Source organism: Cynocephalus volans, chromosome 2 (assembly GCF_027409185.1).
Source record: "Cynocephalus volans isolate mCynVol1 chromosome 2, mCynVol1.pri, whole genome shotgun sequence".
Classification (NCBI taxonomy): Eukaryota; Metazoa; Chordata; class Mammalia; order Dermoptera; family Cynocephalidae; genus Cynocephalus; species Cynocephalus volans.
In genome coordinates this window covers 130,804,650-130,823,257 of record NC_084461.1, presented here as the reverse complement: position 1 = coordinate 130,823,257, position 18,608 = coordinate 130,804,650, and the positions used below count along the sequence as shown (strand labels likewise).

Below are 18,608 nucleotides of genomic sequence, written 5' to 3'. Positions count from 1 at the left end.
TAAGCGATTAACAGAAATTACTACTAATAAAATAGAACAATTACAACAATATACTGTAATAAAGGTATGTGACTATGGTCTCTCTCTCTCAAAATATCTTAATATTTTCGGATCATGGTTGATGGGAGCGGGGAAGGAGGAGGATACTGTATTACATGAGCCTGACTTGTAGGAGTTTCACTTTACACTAAGCCACTTATCAAAGCATGTGTTTTATCTGTATGCTGTAATGTCCCTGAAAGAACAAATGTAATCCCCTCTATTCTGTCCCTTGTTCAGGTTATTTTAGTAGTCTTTATATACCGGCCCACAGACATCCGTCCCTCTGGCTTTCCCTTTTCCCCTATCTGCATCTACTCACAGCATCGTAAAATGTCAGGGGTGGAGAGAGGTCAAAGAGATCATCCAATCCAGATCACGAAACTTATGCTCTCTCTTTGTTATAAATGGAGATTATCAATTGTTAAACATATATCAGCACTAAATTGAGTCTTTCCCCTTGACTTAATCAGAAGATAGGAAGGTAAGAGGATAACATTACCACTGTATGATTCAATATTACTTAATGTCTTGTCCACTTGCTTTTAAAATTTTCTAGCCTACAGCTCATATATGCTCTACACATGTATGAAGAATCTGAGACTCAGGGACAATCAATGACGAAGACATTCAGTGGCAGAGAAGGGGTGGATACTCACAACACACTCGCACACATGGAACATTTGTTTCCATGCATTTTGCCATCTGGGCCACGGACAGGATCATTCTCCCTGGTGCATACGAGCATTCCATTCCTCACTTGTTTCCGAAATTCACTGCAGGTTTCCTGGAAAAAAAAATTGCTCAGATCAGTTTTCTCCCTTTCCTGCATCTTTTCTTATTATAAGGAGTGAGAAATAAGTAATGCAGAGACAGAAGAAATAGGAAAAGTGATGCCATGTAGAAGTAAGTCAGAAAGTATTTATGAAACTTCCATCACAAACTCAGAATTGTCCTCTCACTATAGTGGATCTGTAAATATTGATCATCACTGTACTCCTGAGGATGCTTATAATCTAGGGCAGAAGGCTGACAAAATTGTTACAGACCAGTATATAAGACATATAAGTCTATGTTGTATTGCATACTGCCATCTATAAAAGCTATGGAAAATAAAAGGTGAGGAGATCCAATAAGCCTAAAAGAAAAGCCTTCCTGGAGGAACTGAGAATATTACTGAGCCTTGGTTTGTCTTTAGGAGGCTGGAAAAGAAGAAAAAAAAAATGTTCAAACTAAGAAGTAAAGATAAATCTTTATGGATGGAAGAGAAAACAAGTACGATCCTTCGAGAAATGGACATCTTTCTGGGAATGAACTGATAAAGTCTAGGAATAGGCGATATGGATTTGAACCAGAAGAGCAACAATAGAAGTGGAGAGAAGAAGGAATGTGTTAGGATCACTGGGAAAATCTGAGAGGACTTGGCAACTGATCCAATATGGTGAATGAAACAAATTTTCAATTCTAGATTACACACACACAAAAGAAAAGATGGTTCCAAGTAACAGAAACATGTTTATTGAGAAAATGAGTCAGTTTAAAGGTAAACTTTTAAACTGTGTCAACTTTCTCCAAATAATGAATAGGCTTGTACCTTTGCAGCTGTTGTTATGGAATAGAATAAATAAAGATAAATCTTGTACATGGCTATTATATGATAATAATACAATATTTAGACTCAGACACATTTGGTTTTTCTACCTGTAAAACTATAAAAGCATGGAGGGTAAACTAAAAATGATTGCAAAGTCAAAGAACCTGTTTAATAATATTAATTGGGGGGGCAAAAAAAACCTAGTACTTCCTCCACAGCTGGGTGGTGACAAAGATCAAATGTGATTACATAAGTATTGTTCATTTTGTTTTGTAAATTGGAATGACTGAAATCTTGTACTCTCTATTTGAAATAATAGAAGTATGAATGATATAAACTAAAATTAGTAAATTTCACAAGTTATTATTAATAATCTGTGCCTAACAACAGAAATCTAATAAAAGCCAAACATGGGAAAGATCCTTTTCAAAAAATTAACACTCCACTTTTTATGAAATGAACCTCAAAATTTGAAAAATCATAAAATAAAATTGGTACTCTGGAAACTTCTAGTAAGACTCTTTTTTTCAAATTTAAAGTTTTCTTTGTCATTCCAGGCATGAAAATTAAACAGGAAACATTTATGCTAATGAGAGAGCTAGAATGGTATTGTAAAAAAAAAGTCAGGGTATAGCATCAGCATTCCTGAGAAAATTACCTTTGCAGCTTCTCTTTTAGCCATTGTTCTTTCTTCTTGCTGACTATAAGAAACAGGAAAAGATAAAAAAAAAAAAAAAAAAAAGAGGGAGAAGAAATGGATCTTAATACAGTGGAGTAGATCTTTGACATTCATAGGTTGATTATTTATTGCTTTGACTATTCTAAATAAGTAACCCCCAAAACCTACCCATAGTAGCTTGTTATTTTATTAGGTTATAAACTAGAATGGTTTGCCTCACCTCACAAGAATAATGTACAAGAGAAAGTTCCTTAACTAATGAGTAAACCTATTTATTTTCCCAGCATATGTATTGCAATAGTACTTTCCTATTTGCTAATTCTTTTACATCTGTGATCACTCTTTATGAAGTGGTAGTATTTGGTTTCTGAGAAGCGGTACAGTGTGGTGGCTAAGAGGAAAGACTCTGGAGCCAGATTGTTCAAGAAAATCAAGAAGTGCCTTAACCTCTCTGTGCCTTCCTCATCTGTAAGTGAGGCAGGAGGAGGAGGAGGAATAAGAGAGGCAATAAGAGTATGGTTCTCAGAGGAATGTTAGGAGCATTAAATGAGTTGATGCACATAAAGCAAATAGAACAGTACATGGTACATAATAAAGTGATTTAGTGATGGAATCTATATCATAATTATAACCATAATACAAAAAATGTAATCATGTTGTATAAACAAAAAACTTACATAATTTGTGGAAATGTTTGTATGTGTTCTAATCAACATAAGACTTGCTCATCAATCAAATTAAAACTTCTTAAAAAGTAGAAAAGACTGTTTTCATGTGGTATGAGAGTGTGCAAGAAATTACTCTATTACAAATCAGCCTTCATGTTGATCCCAAACCTGTCTCTCTATAGCTTTTATCCATTTTAATTTTATTCCTTATGATCACACAGAATGAGTAGGAAAAAACTAGTGAATTAAGAAAAAAAACTCATAAAATTTTCCATGCATTATAATGATATTTTACACCTAATCTCATCTATTTCACATTTCAGCTGACAATGTTTTAGAAAACTATAAGCAATCAGTATGATTATCATGCAGTGTTCTTTCCTCTGGGTTAAAGATTCTAGATGACTTTTGCAATGTTGTAGAAGAAATTATTCTGCATGTTGTTTCTTCTTTAATTTGTATTTTTATTTGACAAATAATAATTGTATATATTTATGAGTTTCAATGTGATGTCTTGATATACGTATACATTGTGGAATGATCAAATCAAGCTAATTAATATAGTCACCTCACTTTTTTGTGTGTGATGAGAACATTTAAAATATACTCTTTCAGCAATTTTGAAATGTATGATATATTATTATTAACTATAACCACCATGCTCTGCAATAGATCTTAAAAATTCATTCCTCCTGTCTCACTGAAACTGTTTTGTTTAATCACCATCTCATTATTCCTAATCCCCAGCCTTACCCCATCCCCACCTCTGATAACCACTATTCTACTCTCTACTATGAGTTTGAGTTTTTTACAACCCAAACATAGGTGAGATCATGCAGTATTTGTTTTTCTGTGTATGGCTTATTCTACATCTCTTTATGTCTCAAGGGTAATAATCTAAAAGCCCTCCACTTGCTTTGTTGTTGTTCATTGTTTGTTTGTTTGTTTTTCCATTTAAATGTGACACTCAAAACTGAATGCATTATTCACAGTTGTCTGAAAACTTCCCCTGGCAATTCCCAATCCCCACTCCCACAGAAGCCCTGGGGCTCTGCTCTACTCACAAGAAGGCCTCACACATGGAGCAGGTGTTGCCATGCATTTTCCCATCTGGGCCCTGGATAGGGTCATTCTCTCTGGTGCACAGAAGATGTCCATTCCTCCTGGATTCACGGTATTCGCTGCACAACTCCTGTGAAATCGAGGAGGGAGGTTGAAAGTATTGAACACTGGTTGGATCAGATTGCAAAAGTAACTGACGTTTAGGCTTTTTATTTCTTAAATGGGGAACAGTAGTAAACTTGTTTCAGAGTAGTTCTTAACTTTGAAGACACAGATATTTTTAAGTGATAAAAGCAATGACCAAAAAATTTTAAAAAGCAGAGAAATAGTTACATATGCATTTGCATACATGCACCTACAAAAACACAAACTGTTTCATACAGTTTTGGTGAATTTACATGTTCCCTGAGTGCTATCTGTGGGTCCTCAAGTTCACATTCCTCAGATTTGTTGGATACCCTCACCTCAAAGGAAGGTGAATTCTCAGATTGTCTTCTATTTCTTGATTCACGTTCCTTCTTTTTCTTTTCCTCTTCTGCTTGGCTAAAAGAGAGTGGATAAAAAAGAGATGAGTAAGAATTATAGAATGTGCAGGTTGGAAGAAATCTCACATATAATTTAATCATTACGATTAACATTTATTATATTCTTACTATGTGCCTAATCCTGTGCTCATACTGTGAAATCTTCACAAATACATGTAGTACAACTGTTATAATAACTCTAATTCACAAATAAAAAAACTGACAGACAGAATGCATAACTTACCCCAAAACACAGCACTAATAAGTGAAAACTAGGGACCTAAACACTAGTCCAGAGGTGACTTTCTAAACTTCCAGAGCTCACTACTATCTATCTGATGACTATTTAGCTTGTGCTTTAATCTGCCAGTAAAGCCTCTACCTACGTCCTCCTTGACGTTCAATGGTAAGTCATTCCATCTTTGAAATCCTCAAAGTGTTAGGAAGTTCTTTCTGGCATTGGGCTGGACTCTGTCTTCCAGAACTTTTACCCATTGTCCACTGGCCGCATTTCCAGTCATGGAGACAACATAGAACTAGTCCTGTTTCCATATTTAAAAACAAAAACTACTTGGATATTTCAAGACTGTGATTCTCCACTTGCCCGAGAGTACCCAAGTCTTAATAATCCTCAAAGGAAATGGTTTTTATAGCCAATCACGCAGTTTCTCTAAATTTGTTTTAATTCTTTTATTTTCCTGCTGAAGTGGTTCTCATAATTGAACACAGAAATGAAGTAGAAAGAACAAAACCCTCCTTCTTTTCCCAGGTACAGTACTACTCACAAGAAGGCTTCACACATGGAGCAGGTGTTGCTGTGCATTTTCCCATCTGGGCCCAGGATGGGGTCCCTCTCTCTTGTACAAGGCAATTTTCCATCCCTCAGAAGCTTTTGGTATTCACTGCAAAGTTCCTGCCAAGACAGAGAAAGTAAGTTACACAAATATTTTATTCATATTCAAAGCAGAAGGTTCAAACATCTATGTGGCAGAAATTGTTATGTCTCTTTGAGCCCATAATTTTACTTATGTTTCTCTCAAATGTAAAATTCAATTCAACAACAAGAAAAAACTTTTGCTAAGAGATGGGAAAAAATAATACATAAAAGCTGTTATTATGTAACAGCATAATAGAAGAGGTACACAAGCAAACTCCACTATAATCTAAACAGAATAAAATAAATGCAAACATACAGATACAAGAAAATCTGAGAACTCAAAAGTCAGGACCATGAAATCTGATTGTGGAAACTAGGGAAGATGTCAGGGAACAAGAATAATTTAGATTAGGCAGTGAAGAGTGAACAAGATTTGACTGAGCAAAAAAAGGACTGGGAAATATGCACACTAGATTGTGAAAATAAAATAAGCTAGGAAACAAGGTAGGAAACTACATGGCACATAGCAGAACACAAATTTCTGAATAGAGCCAAATAAGGAGCCAAATAAGAAGAGGCAAGGAGATTAAAATATATCCTGTAGCTGATGATGAACTACTTGTGGATTTTAAGCAGAGCAGTATTATGATTTGAGTTACATTTTGAGACATTACTCAAGCAGTTTTAGGTAGGATGGTTGGATAAGGGAAAGTGTAGAATCCAGAGGGAAAATTAGGAGACTGTCATTGTCAAACCAATAGGTGGTGATAACTGATCCAAGGCTTTGGAAATGAATATTATAATGTTTATTATGCTTTTTTTTGATGGACCCAAGGCATTTTTATTTCAACTTAGATGCAAAAGTTCAGAAATTTGTATACATGTAAAAGTTCTCTGGAAAGTGGTTAGCAAAAGCTAACATAGTCTTTAAGTGATGAAACAAGAACTAAAACTCAATTTTTTAGACTCCCAATAAGTTCCTTTTTTTTTTTTTTTTACAGGGTTAGTGTCTGAAGTAGCAAGAACGGACCCATCTCCCATAGCATCCTTCTCAATGTCATCTCCAGATGGAAGGGTTAAGATCTTGGGGAAATTTTTGCAGAGCAAAATTCTACCCTTAAGTCTCTTTGAGGTGTGTTCAAATTATAGTGCCAGTTAGAATTTACTGGATGAGTTCCACTCACTGAGTATGAGGATGTCTTCTCAGATTCTCTTCTATTTCTGGCTTGTGCTTCAGCCTTTTTCTTTTCTTCAACTTCTGCTTGGCTGAATGAGAGATAAAATGAAAGGGATCCATTAGAACCAAACACATGCAAAGATTCCTCCATATCCCTGCACTGCTCATCTGTTCTCCCTCCTTAGGGTGGAACAACTTTGTCCTTTTATCTCTCTACAAGAGCTCTTCAAAAGTTCATGGAAAGATCTGTATTATCTTTAAATTCCATTTTCCCACGAAATTGTTGAAGTATCCTTGTATATCAAAGAGAAACAATATAACAGCCTCCAGTATAAAATAATACCATGGTTTCTTCATAGTTTCTGCTTGACATTGAAAAAAAGACAGCAATAGTGAGTCTGGGAAACTTGCTTACTATATACATTATCTTTCTTGCCTGTGGTCAGAAAAGGAGAATCATCAATGTTCACGAAGAAGGTATCAAAATTAAAACAATGTGGACGACACCTGGAGGCTGAAAGGGTCCCTAACACAGCACTTCGGCTAGCCTCCTTGTTCCTCAGGGAGGATGAGACCTTGAGTATACTCTCAGGATATGACTGCAACCAAAGCCTCCTCCCTCAAGTACGTGATGTGTCTACCACACTTGCATACTCTACTTTTCATTGAAACTTAAACATATTGCTTACTGCTGGCTGTTTTACCTAAAAGATAAAATGTGAGATGGGTGAAATAAAGCCAATAATTTCCATACACTGAGAAACTGAATGAGCCTAAATTTGCTTTGTATGATAAAATCACACCATACGTACACTTAACTGATGGTATTTCAACCATTTGGCTGTCAGTCAAAACAAAAATCCATAGATTCCAGGTATAAATCGAATAATCTGAGCTCAACCAAATAAACTGAGAGCTCTTCTAAATTTTGAAAGAAACCTGTCAGTTTTAACTTATTAAGAAATGTCACATTATATAAAATTACATGTATTATAATTTTACAGGAGTTTATGGTTGTGTCATGGGCAATTTGACTCCATTTGATTTCTGCATTAAGTGCTAACTTTGGACCCTAGCCCTCATGGAAGATGAGGTACCAATAAACTGCTAAAACAGGCTTACATATGTCAGAGTACTTAAAAAGGTTTGTGGAAAGATTCATATTATCCTTTAATTCTATTTTTCCACAAACTTTTTGAAGTACCCTGGTAAAACTTCAGGAGTGGGGGATCAAATAATATATGTACTAGTTTATGTTTGTCAGGCTGTTCCAGTGCTAAGAGAGGGAGTGTCAGAGAAAACAAGGCACCTTGAAACAAACAACTCAAGGTACTTACTCCCAGATCTATTACTGATGTTCTCCATGTAATTTGTTCAACTCCTTTCCCTATTTTAAGTCATAGTTTCCTCATTCATGAAACAAGCCAGTTCAATACGATTGTCTGTAAAGTTCCTTCTTTCTTTCATATTCTAATATTCTATACTCACAAGAAGGCTTGACACATGGAACACAAGCTGCCATGCATTTTCCCATCTGGACCACGAACAGGGTCATTTTCTCTGGTACAGAAAAGTATTCCATTCTTTGCTTGATCTTGATATTCACTGCAGAGTTTCTGAATAATGAAAATGGGACAATTTAGAAATAGTTCTGTGTTCTGTATTTGTAAGTTTTAAATGTCATTTTATAAAGAAATAGGAAAAGAGGAATTAAAGATGAAGAAATAAGACTTTTAGGATTTAGTATCATCCAACAATTTTGTGATGTTTCTCTTTTCATAATATTCATCCATCAAAGTAGCCAACCAGTATATTAAATTAAGAGAATATAAATATGAATGTGATTTATTTAGGGCCTTTATCAGTCAAGCAGCAAGGATAAGTAACTGCAATATTAGAAGCTAAGGGATGCAATGCAGGTCTGAATTAAGTGTATGGTACAAGCACAAAGGAAAGAATGACTCATGGAAATTCAGAGAACTGATGTCTGAGTTCTGCCTTTAGGATATATCCAGGAACACAACATGGCAAAAAAGTCCTCCAAGAAGAATTATGATATGCAAAGGAATGGAGACATTAAAGAACATGTTTTCAGATAATCTAACATATGCATGAGTATAGCAGCTAAGGAATTAGTTGAGGAAAAAAGAAAGATTTAGAAAATGGTCAAAAAGGAGACCTTGAAAACTGATCAGAACCAAACCACTAAACTTTGGAATGAATTTGGATTTTATTCTTAGACAATGGGAAAATGATAAACATTTATTACAGAGAACGACAGAATCAAACCTTTGTTTTAGAAAAACTGCCAGCCAGATGCATGGAGAATTTGAGTGAATAGAGATTAAAGTTAGAGAAATTAATTAGATTACAGAAAGAGGAAGGAAGGGAGGGAGGAAAAGAAGGAAAGAAAGGGAGGAAGAAATTGGAAATGAAAGATAAAAGAATAGTTGAGGGACATTTGTGTACTAAAATTAAAAGGACTTGGTAACCCAGGACTGAGGGGAAGAAAGCAGTTGAAAATGAGGCCTGCGCAATAAGACAGGGTTCTATAAATGCAAGAAGTAGCCTGATAGAGTGGGTTACTTTGTAAAACTGTGGACTACACTTATAGAGACTGGATAACTGTATGTAAGAAATAAAGTTAAGTAGGGTTCCTACACAAAGTGAAACGGTCCAAACATACTCTAGGATACCTTCAAACACTGGAATTTTATAATGCCATTGACTCATAAAAATATCTGTTCTGCAAAAATTACATGGAGGATGAATTGAATCTTGAGAATTGAAGAAGATGACGACTACAATTATGTAAACCAAACGGGATGCTAATGCATCAACGCGAGAGAAAACTATTAAGCGTCTGAGCTAAGATGGTAGCAGTAGAAAAATAGGCAGACGACTACTTAAGAGATGTTTATAGAGTAGAGTGCAGTATGCTTTCAAACATAGTAATATTCTGCATTGTATTGCTTTTAAAATGAATACCTCCAAAACAGCTACCACACATTTGAAGAATACAAGTCACACTTTGAATTCAGGTAAAGTTTTGATATATCACCTTCATTTAGGAGTGTGGAACTATTTTAGTAGTATGATAATTTATTCCAAATAGCGCTAGAAATTGTAATGCCATAATTACTCTTCTAAGTCTCACAAAATAATTACTATAAATTAGTTTTCAGAAAACCCATGAGTAGTGGGGAAAATATCAACCAATATTGAAAATGCATACTAGAGTAATATGCACACACATACACACACAAAAGTCATAACTAGACTGATCCAACTAACCCTCACCTCAATTTCTCTTTTAACTTTAACTTTTTCTTCAGCCTTTCTCAGATTTTGATCTGCTGTATTGTTTTCTTCTGAAAAACGGCGCTTGCTGGAAAAAGAAAAAGAAAGAAATGAGGAGAATTACTTCAAATCTTCATGTTACAAAATAGTCTTAGGTACAGATGGAAAAACAGCTAAGTTTTTCTGAGTTCTAGCACAAACACTTTCAAGTCACCTTAAATCCCTAACAAATACTTTCTTTTTACCTTTATATATAGACCATTTTCTTCCACCATAATTTTTCCTCATCTCCCTGTCTTTTAAATCTCTCCACCTTAAATTCTATCATATATGAGAAGGCATCTCAGATCCTAAATAGAAATGAGCTCTACATGTATCGCTGTGTTTTCATATCTGAATACTCCCCTCTTATGGAACAGTTTTTATTGTTTTGCAATGTATGAGGGTACTTCAAAAAGTTCATGGAAAAATAGAATTGAAAGGTAATATGAATCTTTCCATGAACTTTTAAAAATACCCTTATGTAAATAAGTGTGTGCATGTCCATGGCTTATTTCTACTGTTAACCTTAAGCTTCTTAAGAGCAGGGATCTTCATTCATATATTCATTCATTCATTCATTATTTAGTTAATAACTATTTTTTTGGCATGCATTGGCCCAGGCTCTGGGCATGCAATAGTATACAATAAAAACAAATACCCTGTCCTCTTGGAACTTATAGCCTAGTAGAGAATACTGATTGATTTGATTTTGATTAACAAATAGAGAAATAATTATATAGTCAACAATTGTGATGATTGTTATGAAAGATAATTACTAAGGATTATAAGGACTGAATTTTAGTTAGGGACTTTAGAAGGTCGTTTCCAAAGAAGGATAATCTTAAAATGTAATCCACAAAAAGAGGGGACATAAGCTGGCCAAGACTGAGAAGTGGCAGTGGGACAACATATAGGGAAGAGCTTACAGAGTCCAAGGATCTGAAAGAAAGTGTAATGAGACTTGTCTGAGACATTTTCATAAATGCCATAATTTTTATAGGGTGGGATTTGCCCTTCTCCCAAGGTCACATGTTCCAGACAAAAAGATAAAAGTAATCCAATTAACATAAGAACATGAATTTTTTGAGGGTGTCTTTTAACTCTGTCACAAAAAAAAATACTTCTTAACAAAGTTAAGCCTTATTTTTTAAGCAAGTGTTCCAACTAGAAAACAAAATCCATTTGTACCTAGGAAACAGGCATGTGTCATTAGTGATTTCTTACTATGTGGCATTATGATTTGTGGAGGTTCAAATAGTTCTCAACAAGAACTTCCCCCCCCAACATTGTTCCTACTCATCGTTCTGATCAATCCCCACTCCCACCTCTTGAGTCAGTCTGAAGAAACCACATCTATACTCACAAAATTTCAGCACACAGGGCACATTTGTTGCCATGCATCCTGCCATCAGGGCCACGGACTGGGTCACTCTCTCGTGTGCAATAAAGTCTTCCATTCCTCACTTGTTTTTCATATTCCTTGCAAAAATCCTTTAAAAAGACAAGTAATCATATTTACCATTTTTGTACTCTTTAATCTAGAAACTTTACATGACAGATTTATAATCATAAAATGTCAGGTCTACAAGTGTTGGCAAACACCTACAACATATTCATGAGAATTAATGAGAACTAGTAATCATATTATCAATTACTTGGCACTTATATCTATTTAACATATATCTATGAAAAGACAAAACAGCCTAGGAAAGCATAAGGCCGAACAAGTATTCCCTAAAACTAAAACCAGACATTTCTTGTTAACTTCCAAATTCACAGAGGAAAAAAACCAAAAAGATCTTTTATGAGGTTCCAACACAGACACAACAAAATGCAGTTGCCAAAAGAAGACAACAACAGAAATGTTGCCAATAAGTAGAAGACAGAATTTGTGAGATGAGATGTTTAAAAGTTACTTAATATGGATCAAGTCAAGAACAATTCTACCTAGTTTTCAAGAAAAAAGAAACAAGATGGTAGCCAAAATCATTGTGCTTGCTTTAGTTTTGTTTCTCTGTGAATCCATGGGTAGTTTTTGTGTATTTTGCCTTCTTTATCTATGTTCATTTTTTACATTGTAGGTAGAAACCTCAGAGAGTAAATCTAATTTTCCTTCAATTCCCCCATAGAGAGAGAGAGACCATCACCACAGATATTGATTTAGAAAATCCAAAAAGGTTGTGACTTCCCAATAAAAAACCCAAGTGAGATTTGTTCCCAGATTTCCTGATGCTTTAGTTCTGTACTTCCAGATTTCTCTCTGTGCTTTAAAAATTCTATTTGGTGAAGGCTAACCTTAACAAAAAATATACCACAAATTAATCTAGGCTTGGGGATCTCTATGTCAATAAACATATTTGCAATGACATATATTACTTTAACATAACCTACAAAAAAATCCTACTCTATAACTTTCTTTTCAGCTGTGTGACCCTCATCTTCTCATTTCAGTCAACAAAAGATGAGCACAAAGAGCATACCTGGAAATCAGGAGACTTGAGTGCAACCCTGTGGCTCTAACTCCCTGGGAGACCATAGCAAAGTCCTATGACCTTTGGGACCTCAATCTTACCACCTACACAATAGGGTTTTTGAATGAGATGCTCTGTAGGATCCTTTTTAGACCTAGTATTCTCTGATATTTTCTAATACTTCAGATTTTATTAAGACACTTTAAAAGAGAATCGTAATTGCCTCCTAATAAAAAGATATTTGTGTTTGGAGGAGAAATGGGTGTGCTCCAAACTTCCTCATTGTGACAATCTAGGAATACAGACACAGAAGACAGCCACCTGATAATCATAGCATGGTAATAAAGTTAATGCTCAGTGATTCCCATAAGAGAAACAATGATAATTTCAGTTTATAAGTTGTGATTCATCTGAGGAGATTCTGAAGAAACACTTTTGTGAGCAACCCACTGACAGGTTCATTATGGGACACATACTGAGCCATCACTATGAAGCAGTCCCATTCAACACAATCACGCCCGCTGACCCCGCCAAAACAATGACCCCAGCCACAGAGAGGGAGAAGAAAGTGCAGCTGAGACCTGATAAAGAACAAGAGGAAAGAACTCTCAGTGTTTATGGAGTAGTAAAACGCTAACTATCACAGGATGACCCAAATTTTTAGACTAAGTTTTAACAACTACCACAAAAGTATTGCTTTTCAGTCCTTGTTGAGTGATGAACAAATTATAGGCAGTTCTGAATTCATCATTTTTCTTAGTTTAAACTCTGAACACCCTATTTAGGGTGGGAAACTTGCTTTTTAAAAATAGAATTATTTAATTTAGAATTATATTAATCACATTTAACAGAAGGTCAGCTCTTGACTACCAAAAACTGTGCCTGTTTAAAACACAAGCCCTACAATCCACAAAAAATAGTATACTTATGTTAGTACAAAAGGGTGCAGGACACAGAATCACAACCCAACAGGAAGGTCAAATTGAAGTCGGTTCTCCAGCTTCCTTGTTTCACTGACAAGAAAATTGAAGGCCAGAGAGGAGATGATTTGCTCCATGTCACACACCCAGAGCAGAGAGAACAAAGGGTAAAACTCAGGTGTTCTGACTTCCCAACAAAAGGCCTGCCATTTAGCAAAGTAAATGCTATCCCTCTCTTGACAGTAGGGTTTAATAACCTAAGGGATTTAAGAAATGCAGGCTGTATTACCTAACGATGCTTATTCAATGAACAAAAAGAATACATTTTATAATAAATTAAAAAATTAAATTGCCAAATAATTTGAAAAAAAAATAATTTTAAGGTTATTTTTAAAACCACAATCTCAATATTTGTCTGAGATTTTCATTTAAGCAGAAGCAAGAACTTTATAAATTCAGGTCTCGCTGAATGTAATACTAGTCTTAATGAAAAAGTGAATAACTCCAGCTTTTGTCAATGGAATTATATATAAAATGCACCAGTGAATATATTCTTTAAAAGATTCTGGGATTATCTTAAAATTATTCTTATCTAATTTATATTATGTTGCAATTAAAAAATATATATATTCAAAGCAAAATTGGTTGCACTGAGCCAGAGAGAAGTCTGGTGGAAATTAAGCAGAATTTAGTTTGTATAAACTTTCTGTCTTACATTTTGGGGGTGAGGGGTGGGGAGGAGAGAAGCAAGGGTGGAAATTGCACATTTTCAGCCTGAGGTAAGAAATGCTGTTTTAATTCCGAATCTAATGATTAATATATTAAGCATAATAAATTGGGGGAATTTTGATATCAAGAAAAAACTCCACATAATAATAAAGGACAATGACATTACTGCATTACTTCAAAGGTTCAAGCATAAGCATGTTAATATTTATGGCCACAAGAAGCAAATTGTCTTGCTGACTCAGTCACCTTCTCAGCATTTCGTCGTGCTCTTGTTTCACTTTCTCGCTTGGCATTTTCTTCAGCTTCTTTTAAACTGTTAAGAAAAGTGAACAGTTCATCCATTTATGGCTCAATCATATTTTCAGTGTCCAGTTTTGTGCTAAGTACTTTCCTATACTCTGCCATAACTTGTTGAAACTGATCCCCTTACATGAGACAAGTGTTTCCCTGTTCTGAATGCCTGAGCTAAAGAAATTGCCAAAGATAAGGAAGGGTGTGAAACTGACTCACTGGCAGTCAATTAGGAGCTTTGTTCTGTAAAGTGGATGGGTGTGATGCCTTGATTGACAAACAGAAGATAGTCAGGAAAACTCCCTTGAACAAACAGAACCAAGAGCTTTGAACAATGCTGAGACAAGGGTGAGACTAAACTGAGCATTTGAGCTACTGCCATCCACACCCTTTTTATGCTTTGCAAAGAATGTGCCTGCCTTCATGTGAAAGCACGAAGCATGGTTGTTAATAAAAGCTATATTAGAATTGATCTTCTAAAACCTTTCACATCTGTTATCTAATTATAGTCTCGTCCCAAAGATACCTACTGCTATTTCAGTTCTACAGAGAAAAAAAATCTGGAGTTAGCAAGGTCAAATTCTTTTTTTCAGCTAGTGCATGAAAGGATACAGAAAACCGAAGAACTGGGACAGGTTTGAACACTGAAAGCACATGCTTCCGAGGCAAGAAAGTGAAAATCAAGCTGATTTCCTGTCTGGAAACCAGTTATAATCCCTGTTTTGTGAACTTGATAGGACATGCCCTTGAATTCTACAACAGCTAACTTTAATTTTCAAAGGCAGGTGTGAAGTTTACTAATCTGTTAAATCTTCCTCTGTCCTGATTTTAAAGATCCATTCTTGTAAACATAGCACTTAAAGACTTGCTGACACATGGATCAGTGTCTATACCCTGTCTACCAGCCAGAATATAAAAGACCAATTGGATCTTATTCATATCTGGGTCTTCAGAGCCCAGAGCAATGCCAGGCACTTAGAGAAAGATTAACCCAACAGTAGTTCCCTTTCATAACGTTCCACCTTTTACACTAATAATGAATACAGAATTATTATTATTATTATTTTAAACTGTTATTATTAAGTAAGAGTCTCTACCCATGCCCAAATGAAGCAATACATGTCATATCACTGACCCAGATTATCCCATATAAAAGTGCTCTCTAAATTCTAAAATACTATGCCTCATAAAATACTGTGCATTTCCTGGTTATTATAATTTTTAAAAATTAAGAGTATCAAATTTAATAACTAACATAATTACTTTATTCTCTCCTTGTAGGAAACTTCAGTAGATGACATGAAGAAAAAGAAAAGCCATTATGGGAGCAAGGCCTATTCCACATTATAAAAGCTAAGGATTACGTGCTTCCTGAAAAGGACTTTATCTCTCCGTGGAGTGGTTCTCAGAACAGCAACCAAGTGCATCAGGTCCACCTGGGGATGATGATACTTACAACAGCTCAGCACACATTGCACACTTATTGCCGTGAGTCTTCCCATCAGGACCCAGAACCGGATCATTTTCTCTTGTGCATCCAAGTCTCCCATCCTTCACATAGGGCCGAAAAGCACTGCACACATCCTGAAGAATGAGCAAAGAAACTTGGTATTCGCCATCCTGACTGTAATGCTAACAATACTGTTGTCAGAAATTTAATAGAACTCAGTGCCTCTGCCATCACTGTGGGCACTGGCCACCTAGAGCATGCCAGCCATGTAGAAGTAGCTCAGTGAGTACTATATGATTCATACAGTTAAGTATGGAACTCACTCACTTATGTATCCATTTACTCAGTAAACATTGATAACCCACTATGCTCTAGAACTCAGGCAGAGCACAGTCCTTGCCCTCAGGTGACTCATAATCTCCTGGTGATACAGAAAAAGAGACATTTGAAATAGTATGTGCTAAACGACTTGGTGGAGATAAATCATCAGGTGCTCTAGGAGCATATGGAAAGAGCACCAAACCTTGAAAATTAGGAAAATTATTCAGCACAAAAGTTAAGTGTGACATGTAATCTATGCTTCCTTCTTTCCCCTACAATCACAGACTCACAGAATTTTAGCATAGAAAGAAGCTATTTAGTCCAAATCTCATTTTAGGTTAAGTAATTTGTCCAAGGTCTCCTGACAGCAAGTGAGGATGCTGGAGTTTCAACTCAGATTAAGTGACTAAAGTTTTGTGCCCCTTCTACCACCATGCAGTTTCCTTTTGATTTCTTTTTTTTTTTTTTTTTCATAGATAGCAAAAAGAGAGCTGAAAGGTCTAATTTTCAAAGTAACCTGATCCAGTTTCAAGAACATTCAATCACTTTTTCATATTAACAGGCAATATTTAGTATTCCATTTCAAGTAAAGCAAAAATTGCTTTCTTCCACCCAAGGAGGAAGAGGAAAGCAATTGCTTTCTCTTTGAAGTCATCCCCCCAATATTTCCTACCACTCTGACATTTGTCCTTACCTGTGCTGGATTACTGCATTCTCCCTCGCTTTTTACATCAACTTGGGACCTGGTTTTCCTAGAACCAAAAGTTAATGGACACAACAGTTTAATATCACAGAACTTTCCACCATTCAAACCTAACTTCTCCTCATTACATTGTGTTTCTCCTTTGCTCCTGAAAACAGGAGTCATGTTGCATTCTTTACTTACTTTTTCTAGAGAGAGCCTTGACTTAAGGTCAAAGAAATGGAGTTACCTTGGAGGGCTGATAAGATTCAGACTTGTAAATATTATTTTCAGAAATATTTTTTTTTCCATGTGTCTAGCATAGAGATTCACATCAGCAGATGGGGAAAAGTAAGGCTTGTTAGTAGATTATTAGGTGCCCCCAGGAATTTTGTTGTCATTGCTTTTGTTGTTTTAAATAAACAAATTCAAGTCTGTATTATCTAGTGTCTCACTGTACTACCCTGTATTTGGGTTATGCTGACTAGTATTTTATTTTTCATGCAAAGTCCATAAAGTTCTGATATTTAACTTTGTTCAATCTGGTAGAGCTTTAAAGCATACCTGAAAATATAAAACCATAAATGTAAGAGATACTTTCTATTTTCTAAAAAGATAAGTCAGCTTACAATTATATTATCTGTATTACAATAAAAATACAATAAAACAATATAAGTTAAAAAAACGAAGTTTTTAAAAGTGGTAAGAAAAAAGTTATTTCAAAGGATATTGACTGAGGAAAACTATAAAAATTAAATTCCAATATTATTGTCGAGTCTCCTAGCAGCCAGAGCTAAGAAAGAAATACAAGGAACAGTATGATTCTCACTGTATAGTAAAAATAAGTAAAAAGATATTTATAATATCACTTAGTAATCTTCTCAAATATTGGTTGTTATATTAGCAAAAACTGAAGAACAGACAATTCAGGATTGAGGTCACAAGCCAGAACCTGCAAAGCAGGTATATGCCACCTTGTTGGTTGAAGATAATCAATAACCAAATCTAGCATTGAAGGTGGAGAAAGGACAACATGGGGACAAAACTTAGGACAGCAAGATGCTTTAGTTATTTGGCAAAGGTTGAATAGATGGAAAGAAGTTCAATATCAAAAATCTTAATTACCTACTCTAATACTATAATATTTTACTCAATAATATCATCGAGCACTTAATAAATATCATTTGATGATAAAATAATTCTCTATGAAAAAGGATATATAGATAAAAGGATTGATAGATAAATGATAAATAGATAGATGTGTGTGTATATAATATATGTGTATACATATACATGTATAATCTCCCTATCCTGTCTACTTCATAGAGACAGCAATAACCATCTGATAAATTGTACACAAAAGTGCTTTGTAAATTATAAAGTGTTATGATATACACTTTTTGTTTTTTTTGTCTTAGGAGTAGTAAAAGAATTGGTCCCAATAGTTTATGGATGGCTAACTCCCACAAAATAGATTCTTACCTTAAAGACTGTAGATAAAATGATGTCATGTAATTATACAGAGAACATACTTTAGGGAAAAAGCCTGCTTCAGAGAATACTCACGCATTCTCGGCACACAGCACACATCTGTTACTGTATGTTTTCCCATCTGTGCCACAAACAGCTGCGTTATCAAGGGTACAGATAAAATCCCCATCTCTTTCTCCTTTTCTGAAACCATCACAGTTCAGCTGCAAGAGACATGATCAAGGAACACCAAATATAAAAGATAAATATGCCTTAGGAATATGAATAGGTTAACATTTTAAGTCCATAATA

The 18,608-nt window shown here is 35.2% G+C and overlaps 1 protein-coding gene across 1 annotated transcript in view; it reads right to left on the bottom strand.

The window, feature by feature from the left end:
- The window catches only part of SPINK5 (serine peptidase inhibitor Kazal type 5), a 71,883-nt gene that overhangs the window by 34,259 nt on the left and 19,016 nt on the right, over positions 1 to 18,608 (bottom strand). Inside the window, exons 5-17 of the mRNA XM_063087665.1 lie at positions 18,393 to 18,520; positions 16,839 to 16,896; positions 15,830 to 15,957; positions 14,329 to 14,395; positions 11,326 to 11,453; positions 9,921 to 10,008; positions 8,109 to 8,236; positions 6,628 to 6,709; positions 5,352 to 5,479; positions 4,507 to 4,585; positions 4,045 to 4,172; positions 2,292 to 2,334; positions 699 to 826 (exon numbers count right to left, since the gene is read on the bottom strand). Coding sequence (XP_062943735.1) covers positions 699 to 826; positions 2,292 to 2,334; positions 4,045 to 4,172; positions 4,507 to 4,585; positions 5,352 to 5,479; positions 6,628 to 6,709; positions 8,109 to 8,236; positions 9,921 to 10,008; positions 11,326 to 11,453; positions 14,329 to 14,395; positions 15,830 to 15,957; positions 16,839 to 16,896; positions 18,393 to 18,520 — 1,313 coding nt within the window. The remainder of the gene's footprint in view (positions 1 to 698; positions 827 to 2,291; positions 2,335 to 4,044; positions 4,173 to 4,506; positions 4,586 to 5,351; positions 5,480 to 6,627; positions 6,710 to 8,108; positions 8,237 to 9,920; positions 10,009 to 11,325; positions 11,454 to 14,328; positions 14,396 to 15,829; positions 15,958 to 16,838; positions 16,897 to 18,392; positions 18,521 to 18,608) is intronic.